This window comes from Triturus cristatus, chromosome 2_1 (genome assembly GCF_964204655.1).
Source record: "Triturus cristatus chromosome 2_1, aTriCri1.1, whole genome shotgun sequence".
Classification (NCBI taxonomy): domain Eukaryota; kingdom Metazoa; phylum Chordata; class Amphibia; order Caudata; family Salamandridae; genus Triturus; species Triturus cristatus.
The window spans coordinates 227,735,762-227,754,967 of NC_140581.1; the positions used below are offsets into that span (position 1 = coordinate 227,735,762).

At 47.0% G+C, this 19,206-nt stretch overlaps 1 protein-coding gene across 25 annotated transcripts in view; it reads left to right on the forward strand.

Annotated features, from left to right (window-relative positions):
* NEDD4L (NEDD4 like E3 ubiquitin protein ligase) overlaps positions 1-19,206 on the forward strand; it is a 1,669,848-nt gene that overhangs the window by 1,172,716 nt on the left and 477,926 nt on the right. For 22 of the 25 annotated variants that reach the window (XM_085630299.1, XM_085630340.1, XM_085630265.1 and 19 more), the window contains one exon: positions 16,012-16,086. In XM_085630299.1, coding sequence (XP_085486425.1) covers positions 16,012-16,086 — 75 coding nt within the window. The remainder of the gene's footprint in view (positions 1-16,011; positions 16,087-19,206) is intronic. The other 3 variants (XM_085630292.1, XM_085630215.1, XM_085630218.1) reach the window with 1 other exon arrangement.

Genomic DNA, 19,206 nt, shown 5'->3' on the forward strand with positions numbered 1-19,206 from the left:
GACTGGGAAAAATGTTTGTCCCATCTAACACCTAGATTCTTAATCGAGTCCTTAGGTAGAGGTGCGGTGCCTAATTCATCATGCCACCACAGTTTCGAAGAAAGGGGAGACTGTTGGTTAAAAAATCAGATCTGTCTTATCCGCGTTGAGTTTTAAAAAGTTACAGTCCTTTCAGGCTTGAACATAGTAGCTTGAACAAAGGATGTGCCACCTATTGTTTTTTTCTTGTATGGTGGGATTTTGAGGCACGGGTCAGTCTAGAGTGGAGGTTCCTTTGTTGAATGTATTTGATGCAGCCGCGGTCCCTGCAGGTAAAAGCAGTGGGGCAGTGTAAGGGGGAATTCCGAGGGACGATGCAGAGGGGAAATTAAATAAATAATTTTCCCTCTGCATCGTCCCTTGGAATCTCCCCATACACGGCCCCACCACTTTTACCTGCACGGACTGCAGCTGATTTGATGATTTTATTCCTGACAAAGAGCAGGCCTGTTCCATGTATTGCTTTGTGGGTGATACAAAGCTGCTTTAATGTGGTTCTTCTGGCAATCAGTAACCAATGTAAGGCCTTCAAGGTTGTGGTTTTAGGATTTGGGGCTCGCTATGGGTGCCATCTTTTAGGAGTTTCATATTTGTAAATTATTATGGAGTTGTGTGTATGAAATTTTTGACTGAGGTCAGTTTACGGAAAACCTACAGTACCAGGGCAGCACTCTCTGCCCCCAGACGTAGAAGCCTGTATTGGCTCCTAGTGAAGCCAGACATTATGTAGAGCTTCAACTGCCAGCCTTCAATCAATTTATTTCAACTCATCAGAATATCTGAAGGATAAAATCCATGTATCCACTAGATAGTGAACTGTGATCTTGTGGGATTAACTACCTAATGTTGTTGAGGATAAAGAAAGTTCTTTATTCATTCAGTGGAACTCCGCTTCCTCAGTTCCACTTAAAGTGTCCATCTTTAGTTGTTGGTGCTCTACCCTCTCACATTTGTAACAGCTATATAAGTGGAGGGGATGCTGCAGACGTGCAGCGGTTAGTTCGATTTGCCTAAAAACTCTCGCTCTTAGATCAGCGCTTTTTATCATAAATTGGAATTTGGTTACTGTGTTTTTTAGAACTGTTTTAAAATTAAAGGAGGCTTCTTTTTACAAAATCATAAAAAACGGCGGGACTTGTCTGTTTCAAAAATCTGCTTTAATTTAAAGGGGGAATTTCTTGAAAAATCGGTAGAAAAGAGTACCTTGTTCACTGAACCTTGCACTTTATTCGTTCAGTGGAACTCTGCCTCCTGAGTACCACTTAGAGCGGCCATCTTTGGTTGTTGGCGCTGTGCGAACCCAATTTTAGCACAAACGTATCCTTGTCCACCCCTTCCCTGTCAGGAAATGTAACAGAGGATGTTATAGCGTTCAACAATTGGATTAATCAAGAAGTGAACATATCAGTAACAGCCATTTTTTCTAAGAAAAAACAGAGCTCATCCATCAGCTCCTTGGTATACTCAGGCCTTAGCAGAGCAGCACCTCCTATGTAAACAATCAGAAAGAAAGTGGCGTAAAGCATATAAGGTGGAAGATCTGCAACAGTTTAGAAATGCACTAAAATCGTATCATAGACCGATCAAGATGGCAGAAAATATATTTTTTCTACCCTAAATCAATTAAGCTCAATCCAACCATAAAGTTATTTTTAAAACGTCCAAAGCATTTTTACTTCCCAAAGATATGTCTAGAGATATCCCTCCTTCTCAAACACTATGTAATGAGATGGTCCTCATTTTTGTGCAAAAATTCTCTCCATCCAACAAAGTTTCAGCCCCATTCCACCATTTAGAGATAATCCAGAAGGGGGGCATAATTCTCCAACAGGTTCATTCCTTGCTGCCTCTTCTATTCTGGCTGTCATTGTGTGCTGTCACCTGCCCCCCTGTGTCCCTGCCGTGAGGCATCCCAAGGACACCGTCTGAGCAGCTCTTCTTCTACCTAGGTTACTCTTTTCTCTGGGTCCCCTTTTTGTGCTGCCTCCGCCTCACCCTAATCCACTGTTCTTACGGCTGCGACAAACGCGTTCTCATGGTGTGGGTGGGCGGGTACCAAGGCGATGAGACGAAGTTCGATTGTGGTAAAGGTCGGCCCCTGCCGCCATTTGACCCTCTTGGACGTCCCGCACTTCCTGTTATTGGGCAGTAAGTACTTTCAAAAGACACGCCCAATCATTTTGCATCTTTCTCACTGGCTTTCAGCCATTGCATTTCCGGTGGTCCCACGTCAGTTAGGGGTAGGCCAAGAAAGCTGTCTGCACCATGCAGACTTTCCCTCATGTTCTGCCGTAACAGCATGTTGTTTCCCAGCTTAAACCATTTCCCCATTATATACCTTGTTTCTTAGCCTTAACGCCACTCACCGGAAAGTTGCCCTTTTCCCATCCAGAACCTTGATTTACCCAGGGGAACAAAGAGACACATGGCCTCTTCAGGTCGGGATGCCGCGTCATCGCTCTCCTGCTGTGCCTGCGGCAATCTCCGCATGTGCTTTCTGCGATGTTAGTCAAGGCTCGGCCTGCTTGTGGGATTACCCTTCCCCTGGAGCCCTGCAGACTGCAGCAGACTACACGGTGACCGCAACACGTTCTTCTCTAGCCTTTCTCCAACATATGCGATCGCACCAACAGCCTCACCCATACAAAAGAGCCCTAGCAGGCCCTTTATGACCTAAGTGATTTTTTGGCGCTGGCTGAGTCGCTGCCCCTACGAGCATGCCAGCACACCATTCATCCCTTGCAGCTGCTCCTGCGAGATCAATGTACCCATGCTGCCAGCCCTCCCCTTCCTTCCCCGCTGCTGCTTCCAATGCCCAGTATGAACCTTCCTTGTGTTCCGCAGCGGACTCTGGGAGGAAGGGGCTGCAAACCTGCTACCTGCGTGATTGGGATTCCCGCAGCCCGTCCCCAACCCCGTGCTTATCTCCTCCATCCGATATCAACCACGGGCTCTGGGGCACCGCCCTGCGGTGCGGCACCAGCCCTCCTGGCCGATCCTTGCTAGGTAGCATCTCGGGGCATACTACCCTGCAATCTCGATGTGCCGTGCCCATCGTGACTGGTGTTGGCCCAGTGCTCCCCTGCCAGGCCTGCCCTCCTTGCCCCATCGCTGCTGCTGGCGTCTGGGCACTGCTGTTGGTCTGATTAGACATGTGCTCAGGTGAATCTCTGTCGCTTGCCTGTCACTTCGTCTATGGTTCTTGGGTAGGATGCAGAGTCTTACTCCGGTTCTCCACATGGTAATTCTGGTTGTAGGCATCGTCCTCCTGAATACACGTTGTTTCTTTTTAGGTCTTGCCTAGCGATACAGCGCCATGCGCTGCTCGCCTAAGCGAGATCTATTGTTGCCGACTTGCCGAGCGATGCGGGACAGGATAGGTGCACGCGCTCTTGAAGACATGAGCTGTGCACGCGTACTCCTCCGGCGTTATTACAACTCCTGCTGGCACCATACATGTGCACATCTCATGTCTGTGCGTGCCGCACTTACGTGAAAACATGTGGCCAGCATGTAATTAAACGCGTATGACGGCGCTACATTAACTTGCAGGAGAAAAACAAACTGACTTGCGGTTTTTTTCTCTAAAAGCTTTCATGTCAATTGCAAGCAAACATACCCCACCCTGCATGTTCTAGCTCGCTAGAAGCATTCCGTATAGCCGCTTTTAAAAACCCTGTCCTTATCTCATCCCACGCACGCTCCTGGTTGGGTCCTTACCTCAGTTGTTGCTCTGTTGGCAGCCGGCAGCACAAGAATCGCCACAGCCCACTCACAGCCGCCTCTCCCTCACCCTTGTCTATAGCTTTTTGGCATGGTGGTGCAGCAGTCATCCCCTGCCAAGTCCCAGTTTGTGGCTAGGCTTCTCAATCGCGTTGCATCACCATTACACAGCGCACCCGGACAGCCAATGTGCACGCTCACGGCGTGTCTTCTCTGGCCATCTCAGCGCACCCGGACAGGCAATGTGCGCATACAGCTTGTTTTTTTAATGTCAGTTCCCCCGGGGCACAAGCAGGCATCCACTTCTGTCTTTTTGTAGTGATCAACTGTCCTGACAGAAGTGGATGCCTGCTTGTGCCCCGGGGGAACTGCACACGCCAAATCCCGCTGCGTGTTCCGAGGTGTACCAGATTTCAGAGAAGCAGCAAGAACAGCTTCAGATGAAATTCCCTGTGTTTTGTGTAATTTATAGAGGCTGCCGTTGGGATCCACGCCCTTCAGGGTCTGGGTGGCGGAGGGTTGGGTGGGAACGAGGGAGCAGGCGGACAGCAGCTTGGAGTCAGCATCAAAGCAGGGCGCAGAGTTCATCTGTGGCAAGAAGTCTGGGCCTGAGGTTTTTGGCAGCCTTGCACCGCCATGTCTGTGCTCATGATGACATCACCCTGGCTTCCGGAGTCTCCATTCTCCGGGTCCAGGAAGTCCCAACTCGAGTAAGGGCGAGAGGTCAAGAGCCAGTGAAGGACTTCTGGAAAAGGAACTCAGCTAACGAGGGAGGGAGCGAGCCACCCGTCACCAGGGACAATGGCGTATATTCCAAGAGACTCGATAAGTGCTGTAGAATCTCAATTTTTGAAGCATAAAAATACCTTTATTTTGAAGTCTCCCCCCCCCCCCCCCCCCCCCCCCCTTAAATTGCCTCTACTTCAATATGTCAATAGGGATGTCCAATTGCTTGTTAAACAAGCATTTGCAATACAATAGGTCTCACTTTTACACAACTTTATGCTATTGACATTGTAAATGACAATGCCTTTTATTTCGTTTTATAAACATAAATATAAGGCATTGTCATTTACAATGCCAATAGCTCAAACTAGTGTAAATGCGAGACCTATTGCATTGCAAATGCTTGTTAGGTCTCGCTAGCGAATGCAGCGCATGCGCTGCTTCGCCTTGCGAGACTCTATTGTTGTTCTGTGCTGAAGGGAGACAGGAGATGGCACGCGCGGACAGGAGATATGCACGTGTACAGACAGGAGATGTGCACTCCGTACGCGTGCACATCTCCTGTCCCCGGAGGCTGGCAGTGTGCGCATCGCACGCTTTGTTTCCCTCCTCCCATCTGCTCCACGGAACCAGCTTGTTTAAGTATTACATTTACTTCCTGATGACAGAAACAGCGAAATTGTATTATTTTCCCCCTTCCCTGCCTTCTGCCACCTCCTGGGCACCCGCCTGGTCCGGCGTCATTGCCCACCATCTGACGCTGTCACACGCCTTGGTGCGCATGCAAAGGCTGTCTGGTGTACCCGACACTGCTTGTTTTTAAAGTTGTGCCAAGCTCAATATTGCAATTCTTTACAGGAAGTAGGACAGAAGGATTTGTGGTTGCTCTCCTATGAAGTGGGCTGGCGGTGCTCTCTCAGTTGTGCCCCTGCCTCTCGGATTGCCAAAAGGTTTGCGCTGCGTTTCTTCCGGCAAAGGAAAAGAACTGTGCGTGTGTGATGTGACTGTGCACTCGATGCTGTCCCATCAAACATGAACAGTTTTGCTCTTTGAACCACTGACTCATAGCGCTATGTTTGACGGGGGGAGGTGGGGCGGGGGACCAAATTGCCTCCTACGGGTCTCCAAATTGCCTCCTACGGGTCTCCAGCGGAATGCTATACATCAACTCTCTAGAACTAGTGGCATGTCCTAGGTCACACTGGCAATGTGATTGACAGACAAGGGCATGCAACAGAAGGATGTGGTGATCGGCTGTATTACAACAATCTCTCTGCATTCTATCACACTCCTTGTTAATATGTCTAACCAGTTGCTTAATTTGTGGCGTCCGCACAATTATTCGCCTTTCCATTTAGTGGTCTGGAGTGCGGATTTGCACGTATGTCGCAGCTCTTGCAGATTCCGAACAAACCACGGTTTTAAACCAGCATTGGTGTCTCTCTGACGGCCTCCAAGCTGGCTTGTGTTCTGCGCTTCTTTCCCACCAAAGCAGTGTCCAGTGCCTGTGCTCGCCTTTTAAGCCTCGTCGTGTCACTGAACCCCCGAGCGACTTATGTGAGCTCTTGTGGTGTTTATAGGCGCTTCTTGGTGCTACACAGAAAGACACAGAATGTCCCATATGTAAAACAACGGATAAACCATTTTCTTATCGCCAGATATATAGCATGAAGCCCACATGCCCAAATGCAAATTCTCTTTATGCTGGGAAGGTCACCTCTTCTGCAGCATCGTTTCCGTTTGTGTGTATGTATCTCTTTCCATCTCTGTTCTCTTTGTATATCTGAATCTCGATTTAGGACGCTTACTGTGTAGGTCTGTCACACATCTCTTTTTTTCTCTCCCTTCGTCCGTAACACCTTCTCCCTGTAGATCGATCCATCCAGCTACGATTAGCCCCCCCCTATCTTTAAATATGTGCCATTTCCTACACCTTCTCTGCTGCACTGTCTCACTTCACCGCTGTCTCCCTCTTTTCCTCTCTGCTCCCCTTGCTGCTCAATGGCTGCACATTTATTTTGCTATTGTAGAGCGGAGATGGAAACTGCAGCAAACATATCTCAGAGGTCTCACACTCCGCAAGAGTTCGCACACTATTCTCACACTGCACGCCGCACTCTATTTCAACATCTTTCTATGTTTTTTTAAAGCACCGCAGCATGGCGCTCCTAATCAGCAACAGGCGGACGCACCTTACGTTTTTTTTCTGGCCGGCTCGCTCAACTTCCTTCATTCCCTTTGCAAACAAAAAAACATAAATAAAAAACATTAGCATTTACAACGCCTATAGGTCTAACTTTCAGAAATGCAAGACCTATTGCATTTCAAATGCTTGTTTCCTGCGCGGTGTCTCGACGGCATCAGGGGTACAGCGATTTCCAAGGCGATGAGGCACGATCCAATTGCGGTAAAGGTCTGACCGTGCTGCCTTTCGACCCCCGCCCTTCTTCATGTTATTGAGCGGTTCGTACTTTCAAAAGAGACGTGCAATCATAACACATCTTTTTCACGGGCTTTCGCCCGGAGCACTTTCGGTGGTCCCGCCTCTGTTAGGGGTTCCACGCGGGCCCTTTTCTGGTCCGTCTTCGCTTTCCCTGGCCCACGTCACGTTTCCATTGTGCACAAAAGAACATGCATTCACATCCTCTTAAACAACAGTCCTTACCACCATTGCACATGAATGAAACCTGCTGTTAGGACAGATGCAGGGTTCCTAAAATCATTTCTGTTTTCACTCTTAAGTTAACTCCTAGACTTGGGTGCAGATTTAATATATTTTTGGTATTCAGAAACCTCCAGGAGTATTCCTTGAAAGGTGCAATGCTCTGTAGTACTCCTAGAAAACATTTGTGGGGGGGTTTTTGCACTCACGTGTGAAGGCAGGTGTGCATGTTTAGTTGTATATGGTGTTCAATTAAGTCCCCTACCCTCCCCCGTCAGCAACCGTCATTTTTGTTCTCATGGGGAAATCCCATCTACTTCTTATTTATTTTTTATTTTAAAAGTTTTATATAGCGCTAGCTTGACCCGTAGGTATCAGAGCGCTCTACATAAATACTGTAAAGAAAAACAGACGGAAATTGCATTACATAGTAGGCAGGTAGTAAGGAAGCAAAACCGGGGATAGAAAAAAATACAGCATGGTAGATAAGGTGGTTAACACAGTCCGGTCACCAACTATCCTTGAATGTCAAGCGAGAGGAGTAAACTCGAATATTGAAGTCTAGGTTAGTTGACGTTGGTCAGGAAAGTATTTGTTAAGGAGATGGATTTTCAGGTCCCTTTTTAAACAGGGGAAAGAGGGGTTGCATCTGAGGACTCTAGGGAGAGCGTTCCACATCCTGGAAGCGTTGCCAGAGAACGATCGGTATTGTGTTGTTTTCTTTTTCAGTTTCGGAGGAATAAGAAGGAGTGAGTTGGAGCTTCTCAGCGTTCTGGATTGACCTGCTCTTACCAGTTTGTTGTTCAGGTAGTTAGGGGCCGGAGAGTGAAGGGTTTTGTGTGTGATGCAGGCCAGTTTGCAAATACACCTCCCTTCCATGGGAAGCCAGTTGAGGGAGTTGAGCGCTGGAGTGATGTGATCAAATCTTTTTACTCCAGATACGAGTCTAGCGGCCATGTTCAACACTGCCCTTAGAGGGGCTAGGTGAGCTTTTGGAGTCCCTGTTAGGATGGCGTTCCCGTAGTCGATTTTAGATAGAACTAGGGATTGGACAACAGTCTTGAGGTCATCATGGGAAAGAAAAGGTTTCAATTTCTTGAGGTGTTTTAGAGAGAAAAGAGCACTTTTTGCAGAGTTTTGATGTGGGCCTCCAAAGATAAGTTCTTGTCAAGGGTGATGCCTAGAGACTTAACTGAGTCGGATAGGACGATGGGGCAGTTTAGGGCGACCAGATTCTTGAGCCACTCTTGGATTGGACGATGGTTGCTTTTTGGAGAGAATAGAATTAGTTCTGTTTTATCTGGGTTGAGCTTTAAGTGGTTAGCGTTGAACCAAGTTTGGATCTCGGTTAGAGTGGCATTGAGGTGTTGGATGTCGCTGGGAGACTTGATTTTGAAATAGATTTGGGTGTCATCAGCGTAAAGGTGGTAATTCACTCCAGCTTTTTCAAGATGATTGTGAGGGGCTCCAGGAAAAGATTGAAGAGGGCTGGGGAGAGGATCGAGCCTTGTGGGACCCCAAGTGTGACTTTTGTTGTCTTCGAGAGACAGGAGTTGATTTTAATTTGTTGCGAGCGGTGTTGCAGGAAGGAGGTGAACCATTTTAGTACTGTGCCATTGATGCCGGAGCGCTTCAACAAGGTCTCCAGAAGCGCTGGATGATTTACTGTGTCGAATGCCGCAGATAGGTCAATAAGGAGGAGTAGGCAGGCATCACCTTCATCTAAAGCCTTGTGAATATCGTCAGAGACGTTGAGCATAGCTGTTTCTGTGCTACAGCCTTTCCTGAATCCTGATTGAAAGGTGTCGAGGAGGTTGAACTCATCAATGTGTTTGTTGAGTTGGTGGAGAACGCATTTCTCCAATGTTTTTGCAAGAAATGGGAGGTTGGAGATAGGTCTGAGGTTGTTGAGATCATTTGGGTCGGCCCCTGTTTTTTTGAGAATGGGCGTGATTTGTCCAAGTTGAAGGGAGTCTGGGACACAGCCTGAGGTGAGAGAGGCGTTGATGATTTTTGTCCAGAAAGGGGAAATGGTGTGGTTAAGTTCTTTTATAAATGTGGATGGGATGGGGTCCATAGTGTGGGAGGAAGGTTTTAGGTTAGAAATTATACTGAAAACCTCATTTTCTGACATTAGCTCAAAGTCGGACGAAAGCACATTGTTTTTTAGCTGGAGGCAGACCTGATTGTCCTTGGTAAGAACTCTTTCTGAATGATCAGTGGTGGTTATAGTGGGGCGGCAGGTTAAGAGGGAAGGAGGGTTAGCGGTTTGGATGAAGGATTGATCAATTTTCGAGACTTTATTAGTGAAGAAGGTGGCAATTTCTTCACAACGCTTTGATTTCTTGAGAGGGAGTGCAGTTAGTTTGGCTTTTGACAATGTTGAAGAGTTCTCTCGGTCTGTTTTTCGCCAGATCTAGTTGCCTGCGAAAGAAAGACGCCTTTTCACTGAAAATGTGTTTTTTGTATGCTTGCCGAGCAGATTTAAGTTGTGCTAGGTGTACGGTCGAGGGGTTTAGTCTCCAAGACCTTTCCGTTTGTCTGAGTTGACGCCTTTCCTCATTCAGATCCACGTTAAACCAGGGTTTAGATTTTGTTCGCCTCAATTGTTTAAGTTTGAGAGGAGCTACTTGTTCTAGAACCTCTGTCATTTTTTAGTTAAAGTGTGTAGTGAGGTCATCGGCTGCCGATGATGAGGGTTGGAGTTGAAGATGGGCATGAATCCTGGATTCAAGTTCGGATAAAGGGATTGCTTTGATATTTCTGGTCCAGTGTTTGGGTTTGTCATCACGAATAGGTTGGTGGAAGACACGTGCATCAATCTTGAATAGAATGAGGTGGTGGTCGGAGCAGTCAATGGGAGAAATCGCTCTCAGAGGGACCAGATCATTGTTGGTAATGATCGCATCCAGTGTTGCACCTTTGATATGAGTTGGTTTATTGCAGAGTTGTTTGAGGTTATATATTTCAAGTAGGTTGGATAGGTTCTGGGCAGTGGAGTCATCTGGGTCGTTCCAGTGGATATTAAGGTCACCCAGGAACACGTCTTAAGTGTCTGTCATGGAGAACCGCGATATTAGGTCTGTTAGTTCTTCAGGGAAAAGGGTACGCTCTCCAGGAGGATGGTAGATGGTGTGGAATTTGATGGGTGAGGTGCCCTTGGCAGTGGGTTCGACACCCAGGTATTCAAACGATAGGTATTCTGCAGGTTTAAGTTTGGTAATCTGTATTCCTGCCTTGTAGATGATGTCTAGTCCTACCCCCGTTTTGATCGGTCTGTCTTGTCTTATGATGGTGTACCCTGGAGGGGTGAGAAAGTCAAGAATGGGGGTGGAGTGGACATTGAGCCAGGATTCAGTGAGGAAAGCGATGTCAATTTCTTCAGCGAGTAGAGCTTCAGCAATGTCTGTGGCGTCTTGTACTGCTGATCTGCAGTTGAGGAGCATACAAGAGAGCGGACGGGGAGCCTCGATGATGGTGGGAGTAAGGTGGATAGAGGAGTATTGAGCAGGAGGCCTAGGCGAGTGGACATTTTTATGGATTCTGTTAGTGCCGATAATAACAGGAATGGGGAAAGGGGTTGACTTCTGGCTCAAAGCGAGGTAAGAGTCGTTGATCTCATCAGGTTTAGGAATCGAAACGGGTTGGCGATCCCGGTTGGGTCGAAGTGCCTGACTCGCTGACAGACTGGAGGGACGAGGGGTGCACTGTGGGGCCAAGGGAGCGATATTGAGTGGGGTGGGAGGAAATCTACCCGGGGAGAGGGAGCACAGCGGCTTGGTCCTGTTGAGAAGATCTTGTTGTAAGTATAGGAAATCAGCAGCAAGGGAGTTAATTTTCAGCTCCATTCTGTTCAGTTGCTGTGCTATAGAGCTGAAAAAGTTTAAGGTTTTAGGCCTGGGCCGAGAATGACTTGGGTCATTGGAGGGAGAGTGAACAGGGGTCGGGGATTGGACGGAATCAGTGGGGTTAGGAGAGGGGAGAGGTTGGACGCAGGGAGCCGGATTAGTAACGCTCATTCAAGGAGTTCAAAGGAGGAGTAGAGGGTCTACTGTCCAAGTGAGGAGGGAGAGAAATTCTAGGTAAGAAGTCAGAGTTCCGGGGAATGTCAATGAGATTAGCGGTGGAGGCAGGTTGTGTATGTGGGTGTGTGAAGGCGGAGAGGGAGCGTGTAGTGATAATAGGGGGGGAACGAGTTTATAGGATTGGTGACTACGTTGGCCATGGGGATGTCACGGGGGTTGTCAGTGAGGTAATCGGTGGAGACCGGTTGTGTCTGTGGATGTGGGACATCGGAGGGAGAGTGAGCAGTGGTAGTAGGGGGGAGAGTGACCACTGGATTGGAGATGACGTTGGACATGGGGTAAGTAAGGTTCGGGGAAAAGGGTCTGTGTTGGAGGAAGAGGTAGTTTGTGAGGGAGGGTTCAGATTATCAGGGGTTGAGCGGAGAGTGCCTGTGGGGATTTCGGACGCAGGAGGGCAGAGGTTAGAGTCCGATCTGTCAAGATCTAGATTGGTCTTGTGGTGTTTGTTGATTGTGAGTTTGTTCTTTTTGGTGTGCTCACTAGATGTAATAGTTGTGGGTGTTTGGCGGCGGAGAGTAATGATAGGGGTAGTGTGATTATAGTGAGTGATGGTGGATGTCCATGAGTTGAAGAGAGGCTCTTCAGGGCAGGGAGATTGGATCAGTTCCACGTTATTCGTAAGGGTGATGGTGGGTTGGGGAGATATGGTTTGACGGCTCAGTTGAGTTAACAAGGAAAGAAGTGTGGGGAAGTGGCGGTCAAAAGTGGTGAGGTGCGAGTTGGTGGCCTGTATGAGAATGGTTCCAGTTCTGTAGATGGAGAAGGTGAGTTCCCCTTTGAAGGTCGGGGAGATGGTAGTGGAGATTTTTTCACCATAGGGAATGATTACTGACTTGGCGACTTGAAGGTGAAGAGAGAAGGTGGTTTTCCATTTAGCCGGGCGATTTGTATAGAAAATGAAGTTAGTTTTCGTGTTGCCGTTGGTTGCTGTGTGGTAGTTATCTACAAAGAGTGTTTCCGGGTGTTGTTTTAGAGTACTATGCTTGAAGTTCTTTTTTGCATTACTGGTCATTTTGTCTGGGTAGTTAATGGACCAGGAGTTGGGTCCGTAGCGCACAAGATTCGAGTTCCGGGTGGGTAAGGTGGGCGCTTGGTTGAGCGGTAGAAATTCCGAGATACAATCAGGACTCAGGCCGAAGAAGGAATGCCGAGGCACAGTCCGGAATAAAGCATAAGGCAGGGTGGTAGTTATCATACAATTATATGCAGTATATACACTAAACTTTAAAGTGCCATATTAACTGCAGTGTAAAACATTTATAGCAGTGTATCTCCTAAATCTCAAGAGGTCAGGGCCCCATCAACCATGTTTTTACAGTATCTGCTGTGCCTTCAGGGGGGTGAGGGTGCAGTGTAGGCCCCAGCCTCTCAAGCCAGGGCGAGAACCTCAAGCGAACTCCAGGTCCGCACCTGGACCAAGTCTCGTCGGGCACTCCAGCCAGCCAAGCCCTTACCCATCGGCATTGCCACCTGGGCCACACTCGAAAACAAAGGCCCAGCCTCGCCTTGAGCTGCAGTCCCCACCATCGATCCAGAGATGCGGCGAAAAACCAACGACCTGGCGGGGTACCTCTCCTGTCCCTTCTTGAAGCATCCCGGCCACTGGCAATGAGTCCTCATTCAGAATAGGTTCCCCAGCATGGGTCGAAGGTTCCCATATCGGCTCGGGGGTCTGATGTACGGGATGCGAGGCCAAACAAGGATTACAGCTCGCTTGAGCAATCCTCCGCCTCGGAGCTCCCTCCTGGAGCTCCTCACCGTCCGGTGGCAATGGTGGATGACATTTACTTTTCCGACCTCATAGCATTGCTTGCCTCAGGACTCCTGTCACTACCCCTAACCTTTGACACCGATAATTTAGAAACCTGGCCTCCACGCCAGCCCATCCTCGTCAGTGCTGGACGCTTCTTAGTAGGCCCTGTGGTTCTCAATCGCGTCCTCAAGCTGCAGAACCCCCCCCCAATGTGCAAAAATACTCTCCCAACAAAAGTCCCCACGGAGTGACTGGGTTCAGCTTTCATAACAAGTCCTCAGTAATTCCACAGGCAGGCACCTCCAGCAGTGGCACCGGAAACCGTCATCAGACTGTCCTCATTATTCCTGTTGGTTCGATAAACCCTTGGGGCAGCCCCCTATGTGGTAGTAGTGTTATTTTTTTAGCCATATCAGGGCCCCTCAAGTATACGTTATTGAAGGCTCACTGTGTGTCCGCTGGGGCAATACTCCGGTTTAAACAAGACCTGAAACCGGTATTCTGTTATTCCACATGGGCACCAGTAGGCGGTCAGCTCTCTTCCCCGGGTCCTCCACCTGACCTCGATCGGCGGCTCACCATTATGGCAACCCTCGCCGTGCCCGCTCCTTCCACAGCGCTCTATCCTGTTTGCTCCCTCTGAGCGCGTCTTTAATAAAGTTCCATCTAAATACTAGCGGGAGCAGTCGCTGAATACTCACTCCGGCCGCCGTTTTCCTTCTCGTCTGGGTCGCTGAGACACTGTACGCAGCCGCCAGGGCACAGCAGTTCAGCACCCAGTCCTCTGCTATAATGCAGACTCATTCCTCCGTGGCTTCAGACAGTCTCAGCCAACTCCGGAGTTCACTCAACCGGACCTCTCTGGGGGCAATATATGGCACTCCCCCTGTCGCCCCAGGCTTTCTGGGCCCTTCGGTGCGCAGATCGGCACAGGTCAACACTCGTGCTGAAATCCCCTCGGCGGGCGCCATCTTGGTGTCTCTGTGGCCTCACCGGGCTGTGCTGTAGCTCCACATAATCCGACCCTGCCACCCCAGATACTTTGAATATACAGGCCTGCAGGGGTGCGCGCTTGATGCACTGTATCTAGGCCCCAGAGCACCAGACCACGTGTGTTCCCCCCCCCCCCCCCCCCCCCGTGCAGCTGCTTCCATTTATAACAGGTGTTTTCCGAGTTCTCTCTCCTTGAGGGCCTGTATGAGCCCGGCTGTGCACTTCTCACTACCCATAGGGCGTTGCCAGGCATCTCCTCAGTTTGCCCCCTGTCACTTCACACTAACAGGGCTGCTGGTGCTCCGTCCGGCGCAGGAAGAGCTTCCCTGGAAGGGGGGGGGGGGGGTGGGGGGGGGAGGCTGCCTCAGATGGCTCGCTTCATCCCGCGAGGTGACATAGCGCTTCCCCGCGCTTGGCATCGAGGAGACCAGCTGAAGGCTTTGTACTCGGGCGCCTCTAAGAAGTGCCACGTTGGCAACGAAGCATCTCGTCGACACTTGGGCTTCCACTGCCCTGGATTGCACACTCGTTCTCCACAGCACCCAAGTGAATGTGCAGCCTGAATGGTTCTTACTGTGTCACGCAGCGGCTCTCGAGACGCCATGAATGCTTTAAACCTAAGATGAGTGGCCCCCTGCTCACAGCCGTGACCAGCGAGGCGTCGAGTCCCATCGCTGCTGTGATACAAGTCCCCAGGGGAGCTATAGTGACCGTGTGATCTCCCCATGCATTACGGTTGGTGCCATTGAAGCGACTCATCTGATTGGACGAGGAGAGCCCGTAGAGATGGATTGGCTCTGGCTCTTCGGTTGGCCTGTCCATAATCTCACCAACTGGACAATCGCTGTCAACGGATGAGTGTTTGAGTGTGATGTAGCGGTTTCTTACAAGCTGCCTAATTTTATGTGACCTTGAACAGATGCCATTGCCTGAAGCACTAAGACTTATAAAAAAAAAATCTGGCAGAAGGAGCTCTTACAGACAGGACTGATGGATCCTATGTTGCTGAACGGTATGCCCACAGGCTGCAGAAAGATCAACATTCAGCACAGATAAGAGTCTCAGTAGCTTAATTGTCGCAAAATGATGATAGAGCAGGACAGATGTCATTACACAAGACGTGTGTAAAATAAACCTGTCAAACGTTAACTTATTCGGGCATTGGTGCAAATGTGATGCGTGTATACTCATCGTTACATTGTTTATTAGCGTGCAGTGTGGCTACCTATGAGTAGTCCTGATTTTAATTTGCAAGTGACACTTACACTAACATTACTTTATACTTCAAAACAGGTGTTTGTTAAAAATAGGTATTTTACATGGAATATTTGCAGGTGGTAAGTACTTAAAAATGAATTCGTTCATACCCATCTAAAATGCAAATAAGAATGACAAAACCCTGGTATATGTGCAGCTGTAACTCCTAGTTGGTGAAAGCCGCCCGTCAAGAACCCTTCTCGCTTTTTCATTTCGGCGCCATCGCTTGTGTAAGAAATTTGCCATCAGCGAGATGCCTCTATTTCTTCTCATAGAGCCGCCATTCCACAAGGCACAAACCACGCTGCAACAGGCTTGAGGCGTGGACGCGCTCCTTTCAAAAATGTCTGTCTCCAGCTTTCGTAATCCAAGTGACCAAACGCCGTTAGGACTAGAGAGCATTTTTCAAACTTGAACACCACATCTTGTTGTCCGTTGACAGTTGCCACAAATCTATTCATAAGAATTGAGCACCAAGCCAAACAATATCCTTTGAGTCAGAAGGGCTGGACTTGACTCACCACGCTTCTTAAATAATAATACATTTATCAACATTTTAATTCCATTATCCATTTTTGAGCTTGACATTTCATCCTTTAGTGAAGCACACATAAACTTGCAAAGAGAATGTCCCATGAACTTCATGGATGAAAATATATGTTTAGAGAATTTTCTCATCCTTTTGCCATTCTTAGAGTAAAAAAGTAATTTTCTGGTTCTCGGCCTGTCGATATCAAGTCCGAGTTAGTCGATAATCTTTCGTTTTTCTCCAGCAGAGGGAACCTTCCGCCAGGTTGCGGTCCTGCAGTGTTACAGATGGAATAAGCGACCCGTCTCTTCTGTCCTTGGTAAGGTTAAATTCATTAATTAGACTCACTCTTTTATAAGTGTGTCGTCAAATTGGTTTGTTCACTTCTTTAAAATCCCATAGAGATGTCTAGGCACATAAAATAAGTAAATAGGGCTGAAGTAAGTTGTTTTTCTTAAGTACCATGAAGTATTCTGCTTGCATATGCGTTCAGCTTTCTTACCAAAGGTATTTACATTTCTAAGTCATCCAGTTTAAAGTTTGCACGAGGATACTATTCAAAAACATATATGGTGAACATATAACAGTTGTGGCATCTGCTGTATGTTGGCGTCATTTAGCTGTAACAAGCTTTCAGCAGCCTAGCTTTCGGAAGGGCGCCGGTTGTTTTTGGTTTTGACCCCATAATAAATATACTCTCCATTTGATAATTGAATCCAGGCATTCTGAGTTGAGTCTGGCAAGATCTGAGTTGGGTTTCACTTGGACTCATAAGCACCCCTAGCACAGGCACATATACATTTTAACCTATGAAGCACTGGCCTAGACAAGCCCCTCCTTCTCTTGAACGCACATCGTTCAACAGAACAAAATAAATGTTCTCCATTGTGAAGGATTTCATCTCATCAGCAGCCGCCTCCAACTAGACCACTTCCTCGCAGATCCTCTCTCAATTGTTCATCAACAAAATCACTGCAATTTACAGCAACCTAAACCTGCAATTGGACCCAACAGACCTAGTCAAATACCTCCCGATTTTATCCAGAGATCCAATGCTAACCGCATGGCCTGGCATCACCCCATAAAAAACGCTTCCACTCATGGGCCCCATTGGACCCCGGCCCCTAGCACTCCTACTCCAGAGGACTGCAGCATATCAGTGCCATAGTCACACCCATTCTTCTGAATGCCTCCAACACTTCCGTTACCTTCCTGGGTGCTTGAAAACACACAACTATCCTCCCATTACTGAAGAAACCCTCCAGAAACCCTTCAACGGTTGCCAACTACAGGCTGACCTCACTGCTTAGAAACTACCCACATTGCCACTACAGATGACATCTGCATGGCTCTGGACAGAGAGGACATGACACCTTTCATCCTCCTTGGACCTCTCAGCAGCGTTTGACACTGTCTCCCAACCTATCCTCATCCAATTACCACATAACACCAGAATCCAAGGGGGTGCACCCCAATGGATCTGCTTCTTTGTGACTAGAATGACCCAGTCAGTCATCCTGGCATTGTACACCTCGGATGCCCTTGACTTCATCTGTTGTTTCGCAAGGATCCTCCCTGAGCCCAACCTCCTTCAACGCATACACAATCCCTCTAATGAGCTCCATCTGCTCTCACAGCATCAGCGTCCTCTCCTACATTGACAACATGCAACTCATAAGAAAGAACCTTTATAGATAGAAAGATTTATGTATAAAGTTGTTAGTCCTGAGGAAGGTGCTCAATGTAAAGAAATCACCGAAACGCTGCGTCAACTCTACTGATAAGATTAAAAAATATTTTCATAATTGTACTGTTTTTCACATCTGCACTGATTTAATATTGCACTGATTTTGTTTTTAATATCCGCATTGACTATATTAAATATAGTATAGTTCTTTTAATTGTTTTATGAGAATGATTAGAGGTCAGTGACACTCAGATTGTAACCTATAATAGGAGGGATAGAAAGGCATTGACCTAAACACAAAGTGGCTTAGAGTGAATTTGTTTATCTTTTAATGAATTGTATTGTGATACCTTTCATATGTATGTAGTCCTTTGCTTACTTGGTTCTTACTAATTAGGACTATATTGTGGTGCCTTAACCTAATAGAGAGTTGGTTCCTGGAGAGTATTTTTCCTCCTTTGTGTAAGAAAACGATAGGGACATTATTTTTCTTAGTAGTATTACTCTTACCCTGTCCCTTTGCTCAGCAATAGGGTTACTCCCTCTTTGTTTGGAAGTTTGTGTACAGCTATCCCTAGATAATACAGATTAGCAGCTTGGCATCGAATGAGCAAGAAATGCACCCTCGGGCGCATTGGCAGTAAGAATTTTGCTTGTAATAATGCATATGAATCAGTTTGTCTGATGCTGATTTACCGTAATATGACTTTCAAATATTTTCATATACGTTTCAAATGTGCCACACAAGTGACAGTCGCAACAGAATTATTTTAGATCATGTTTTGCAGTTTAACATGGGAGAAAAAACATAGGTATTGCAGTTTCTAAATGTAAACATTCAACAGATTCAAAATATGTACTTAAGCACCATGTCCAAATGTACATTAACAAGTAGAGTATATTTCTTTATGTTCTGAATTAAATGTCAGAAAGATCATTTGCTCCTCTGATAGTAAGCTTTCTTTTACCTGTTTTAGAGGAGTTTAGATGTTATAATTCATTCAAATGTCTATTTAAATGCAATTAATTTACATGTCTAATTATACATGGGGTAAAGTAACTCTGTTGTGCAGTATAATGATATTGCAAGTCACAGAGGAGTACCGTGATCACATAGAGTAACCAGGCCGAAGGACACATCCCTTTAATATTGCCGTGAAACCTTGAGGAGACTTCTAATATTATCCATTTAACTATGACAGATGATATTTTATTCCTGATCATGTATGATCAAACCATGAGCCTTCCCACAAACTGCCTAAATATTTAGTTTCTTGCTCTGTGATATGGAAGAAATAGTATGTTTGCAGACATGAAGAATAAAAGTTGAATCACTAGTGCAAAATAAAAACATCAAAAAGCATTCAGTAATTTGTTGCTATCAGATATGAGAAACAGTTTAATTTCAGTCAGATTAAAAAATGCGGTAGTTCAACATGTGGAGAAAAAACCAGACCGATTCTATATTTCCTGTAATGATCTACAGCAACTAAAAACTAAACACACTGCTAAAAATATACCCTTTCTTCAGATCACTGTTCATTTTAGAGAAACCGATCATGAGATCGAAAAGTCAGTTTTTTTTACGCTGCAGCTGCAATTATATTATTTCTTTGCTGCCTTACTTAGCTAAATTATTAGAGTCTCATGTAGCCCAACACCTTTACTCCATTTTGGAGGAGTCAGGCTACCAGAACTCCAGGACGGTTTCCGTCCTGCGCATTCCACTGAGACAGTCATTCTCGCTAGTAC